The sequence below is a fragment of the Botryllus schlosseri genome, chromosome 5 (assembly GCF_051294905.1).
Source record: "Botryllus schlosseri isolate E-star chromosome 5, Bs_hap1, whole genome shotgun sequence".
In the NCBI taxonomy this organism is placed as follows: domain Eukaryota; kingdom Metazoa; phylum Chordata; class Ascidiacea; order Stolidobranchia; family Styelidae; genus Botryllus; species Botryllus schlosseri.
The window spans coordinates 8643482-8648244 of NC_137240.1; the positions used below are offsets into that span (position 1 = coordinate 8643482).

The 4763-nt window shown below is 40.7% G+C and overlaps 1 protein-coding gene across 2 annotated transcripts; it reads right to left on the reverse strand.

Annotated features, from left to right (window-relative positions):
• Positions 1–331: 331 nt before the first annotated feature.
• On the reverse strand, positions 332–4540 carry LOC145438897 (uncharacterized). 2 transcript variants are annotated; one of them, XM_080316282.1, is made up of 3 exons: positions 4238–4540; positions 4110–4167; positions 332–1232 (listed from the first exon to the last, which is right to left on the reverse strand). In XM_080316282.1, exons 1-3 carry the CDS (start codon positions 4322–4324, stop codon positions 598–600), a joined length of 780 nt encoding a protein of 259 aa, XP_080172408.1. In that variant the 5' UTR covers positions 4325–4540; the 3' UTR covers positions 332–597. The 2 variants fall into 2 exon arrangements, with proteins under 2 accessions (XP_080172408.1, XP_080172407.1); XM_080316281.1 differs by having other exon boundaries at positions 4110–4173; positions 4238–4537.
• Positions 4541–4763: the final 223 nt, after the last annotated feature.

Below are 4763 nucleotides of genomic sequence, written 5' to 3' on the forward strand. Positions count from 1 at the left end.
TTCATGAAGTCATAAAATCACGACGCAAAAGCATAATTTTAGAATATTTTGCAACGCGGATACCACAGGAAAAAGACCAAGTTTTGTAGTTGTTGGATATAGACAAAATAAGGACGCAAGTCGAAAATGAGGACATTTCTTAAAAATAAGGACAGTTGAGTTATCCAAGACCTGGCCTTTGAAAATGTGAACAATTCTTAGAATTAAAGACTTTATGGCAACCCTGATTATAGGAGTGTTTCCGACATCTAAGGCTGTATATCTGTATGTAGATGTCGTCAATTGACAACAGACGGCGACCTGAATTTTAGCTGTTTGTAAGATCGTGCCATTCCTGATAATATTCATTTAGTATTCACATCACGTATACAAATTCGCAATAACTGTTTACTAAGTCGGGGCCACAACAACGATAGTGCCTTCAAGGACGAGTAGTTCTATAAGAATAGCGTTCTAACTTCGAGTCGAAACTTTAAATGATCGTAATAGCGAATTCATATGACACAACATTGTAGATATTATTATATTATTGTATATTATAGATATAGATACAATTCCATACATATATTAGGCTGCATTTATAATTATTGCACTCGATCATTTGCATTGTGAAGTCGGTATTGACGCTACTCCACGATGCAGTTGAACATTGTTTCGGGTGAGGGAGATTAGATAATCAGGAGCGCAAAAGCACGGATCTCTGTAGGACTTGATAATTTCACTTTGGTCAAGAATTCTATTCCATAACATGAAGTTGACAATCTTTCCTTGGTTATAGATCCAATCGATGCTGTTTCTAGGATCACCCACGTCCCCCTGGTCGGATCCAACTAACATGACTCCATTTCCATTTACCGTACCATGTCTGCTGTGGGACAATACGTGAAGAAGGACTGAATCGACAAATATGTAGGATCGTCCGATCCCATTCGACGGGAGCGTGGCAATGCAAACATGATAATCTACGTATGCTTTGAACGTTGCCGGAATGCAGTTGCCTACATCATTCAACCACATGCAAATGTCGTTGAAGCGAAATGCCACCACATATTCATCGTGATTCGAAACACTGCTATCGCTCGCATAAGAAACGATTACATCTCGAGTGCGGGAGCTTTTCGTAAATTGGAAGCACACGGTCAACTCTTTCATTTGCGGTATGCCTCGCAAAACACGGATGTATTGCCCGGTTCGGCCGTTGAAGTGAAATCGATAAGCTGTTTGTGGACACTCTGAAACGAAGGATTGACGGAATACTTTTAACCGTGCTGATTCCAATCTCTTTGCAATGCCATCTTAATTTGGCCAATCATGTGATAGCCATAACGTAACTAACGTTCTATCCCCTATAAAATCCGATTCTTGAATTGATGAATATTTTCCGGAACTCACATTCCGTTACACGTTGAGAGATGAAAAGCATCGATACTATTCGGGACATATGAAAGGATTCTAGTTAGTCGTGAGCAAACTAGAACCACACTAGTCCGGAATTTAAATCCAACAATCCCAGAAGGGTCAGATCGAATAGCTGTATTTAAACAGATACATTAGCCATACATATAGACAGTATCTTCGATACGTAACATACATAATTACATTGTATACGCTTTCAAACGTCATCACTTCAGCTTTTAAGAGGGTCTTCAAATGTGCGACCTATTCCCACGAATCGGTTAATATGGTTTTGGGGAGTGGTCTCTTAAAGTCACATTGCCGAAGGAATATCAAAATACCGCCCGCGATGAGATGATTGCCCGTAATTCGATCCGAATAATCTGACTATGACTAACGCTGCACGTTACTCGATGCTAAACACGCATCAGAGTCGGATCGCACGGAAGAAGCAATCATATATCAAATAAATTTGGAATCAGATATTCATAATGTCTATCCCTATACATGAGGGGCGGCCAACCCGTGCCCAGCGGTAATTTCCGAAATTATTCATATTATAAAAAATAATTACCCAGGTAATTTATTATTAACTTTCAAGGTCAACATAAAATTTGATTAGGCTGACCACGAAATTTGGGATGTCAAGGACTAAACTGTCAGTTCCGACGCATTTGCGTAGCCATAGGGGCCAGCGACACTTTCGTAGATCTTCGTATATGAGCATGAAGTAGGATATTTCCTACAGATTTATTTGACTTGATGATTTTCTTAGCACTTCGCGCGATTTATTGTCACTTGATCGATTTCTTGCTTTTAGTATTGGTACACCTTCTGAAAATTGAAAAGTAAAAATACGCCAAATTTACAGAAATGAGTCTAATTACTAATATATTCGCAATTATTAGAGAACGTGCCGTTCAACATGCGCTCGTGCCCCTTTTTAGCGCTCGTCCCCTTCGAGCCATCATGAAATGTTTCTCGTGTCCCCTACCTTGGATCAAAACAGCACTTTGTCAAGCCGCCAGCATGACTCGAATCAAGTCACATGGCCGACATTTCATTGTAATTCCAAAGAATAGTTAAGTAACCGTCTATTCGTACTGGTACTTGAAAATGCGACCAGAAAATTAGTATATTATAAATGCGAACCACTCGATATCACCAAACAGAGTAATAAAAAGTGGGTTTGACAAGACAACTGGAAACTGAGCAGTCAACACAATGACTTAGACTCGATGACTCGCACTGGGCCATCTGCTCGCTGACTTGGTCTTGGACTTGAATCGGTGGTGAATTGAAAATGGCTCGACTTGACTCGAGTCAAAACTATGAATGTGAGATTGACTTGTGACTTGGTTACAACCCTGCTTTTTGAAGCACCGCTATGGCAGTGAGGATAGCGACGAGCAGCCCAGATAAACCTTAGACACATAGAAGTTGGTCTGAGCCGAGATTCAAACCACTGCCATCGGTGTCGTGAAGGTGGTGCTTAACCAACTGCGCCACTCGCTTCCCCGCCGTTTGGAATTCATGTAATTTTATTTTTCTACTCTCTTCCAATAAAGAGATTAAAACATGTCCACGGAATCCATTTTCTCCTGTGACGCAGCTGCATAATTCGATTTGAAATAATACAAGTTTGCCAAATTTCTACATGCAGTAGAATGCTATTTATGAAAAAGGCCATCTTGCTGCTGTTAATAACTACCCCACCATCAATATTTGCGCAAGACAGATGACGGTTGCACGATAATTGAGGTAAATTTGAAACATAACATGTCGGAATACGCGGGAGTCCGTGACGGTCAAAAAGGGGCCCGCGGCGACAAAAAGGTTGAGAACCACTGTCGCATCGTTTTCAACACGATATATGTGGATTTCAAGGGCAGGAGACATTTCAGCCACTGGAGCTATCAATATCGAAGGTTTTGCCAAACTTGCTTTGATTCTTGGGGTTAAATGTTAATTGCCGACCATTCCTTTGGCAATGCCGTTTACCTAGTCGTAGGTGCACCGAGACGTCATAGGCTAGTTGTTTTCTGGAGTGGGATTTACGGCCGCTACCTAAAATCCGGTGTCGGCTATAGTCCCTATCAAGCAGGCTTCACACCATTGGACTAAAGCACCCAACGCTTCTATCGACCATTCCATCATTATTGTGAAAACGTCTAGACTCATTTCGGTAACTTATGCTTCATTTTTTCTCTAGTAGGCTACTATTATTTTGTCGGAAGGGCTGGTATCCAAATTGAAAGCAGCAATTACGTTGAAGCGAAATCGCGCAAAGCGCGAATGAAATTTTCAAGAAATTCACCCGATAATATTGTAATTTATAGATTGGTTTGCGAAATAATTATAATTCTCAAATAGCGTATTATTTCATACTGCATCTCGTACCCCTACATTGATGCTTCGAACGCCCAAGCGGTCCGTGGACCCCTGGTTAAGGACCGCTGCTTTAGAGAGACTGAAATTATCCAATTGAATACACGTACACTCCAAAATGTTGAGGTCTGCAGATCTGCCTTTGGGAGAAACATTATTGTTTTAGACACACAATGCATTGTAGCACTAACGTTGACCTTTTGAAGAATTGTGGGCCGTGGCAACATAATATCAACAAGGCTTTTATGGGGTTATACACTTTCGTGCAAAGTCAGGCCGATCTAATCATTAATTTCAAATGTGCAATTAATTTCGTATATGCAAACCTTGTGCCGCGGATCGCTCCTGTACGGACCTAGGAAGATTCTGAAATTCCAATTCATTCTGCAACTACAGAAATAAGGTTCACTGCAATTGAGTAATTTTAATATTTATGCATAAAACTTAGCATTACCGCCACATCGACTTCTGATCCTCCAGACGAATGGAAAAGCAACAGAGAAATGACTGTGGTAATTATGTTCCTGCGATGGCTTTTCATCTTCTAGATATTTTGGAATAAATCTGTAACACAGATGCATATGCTGATGTAACTGCAATGCTGGCAACAAACCAAGCAATTCCAAGTCATAATTTTGATGTTGTCAAATTTGTCACTCACCCCCATAACGTGCGCTACTGTTTCCGGGGATTGATCTAATAATCTGAGACATTTATATATCAATAAAATAGTAATGTAGCAAGAACGTGGACCAGTGGTTTCCAACCTTTTTCGACTCATCGCCACATTTTCAAGCTCCACACCGATCATCGCCCCCCAGAAGTTGAGAACCGAAAAATGGGCATACAAACTGTAATCACGGGCGAGTTGACTAAAAAAAACTCGCCGACGTTGAGAGCCACTGACGTAGACATTGTATTTTCTCTGGTATATGCCTCTTTCGTAAAGAAATATGGAACGTATTACTAGGATATTGCTG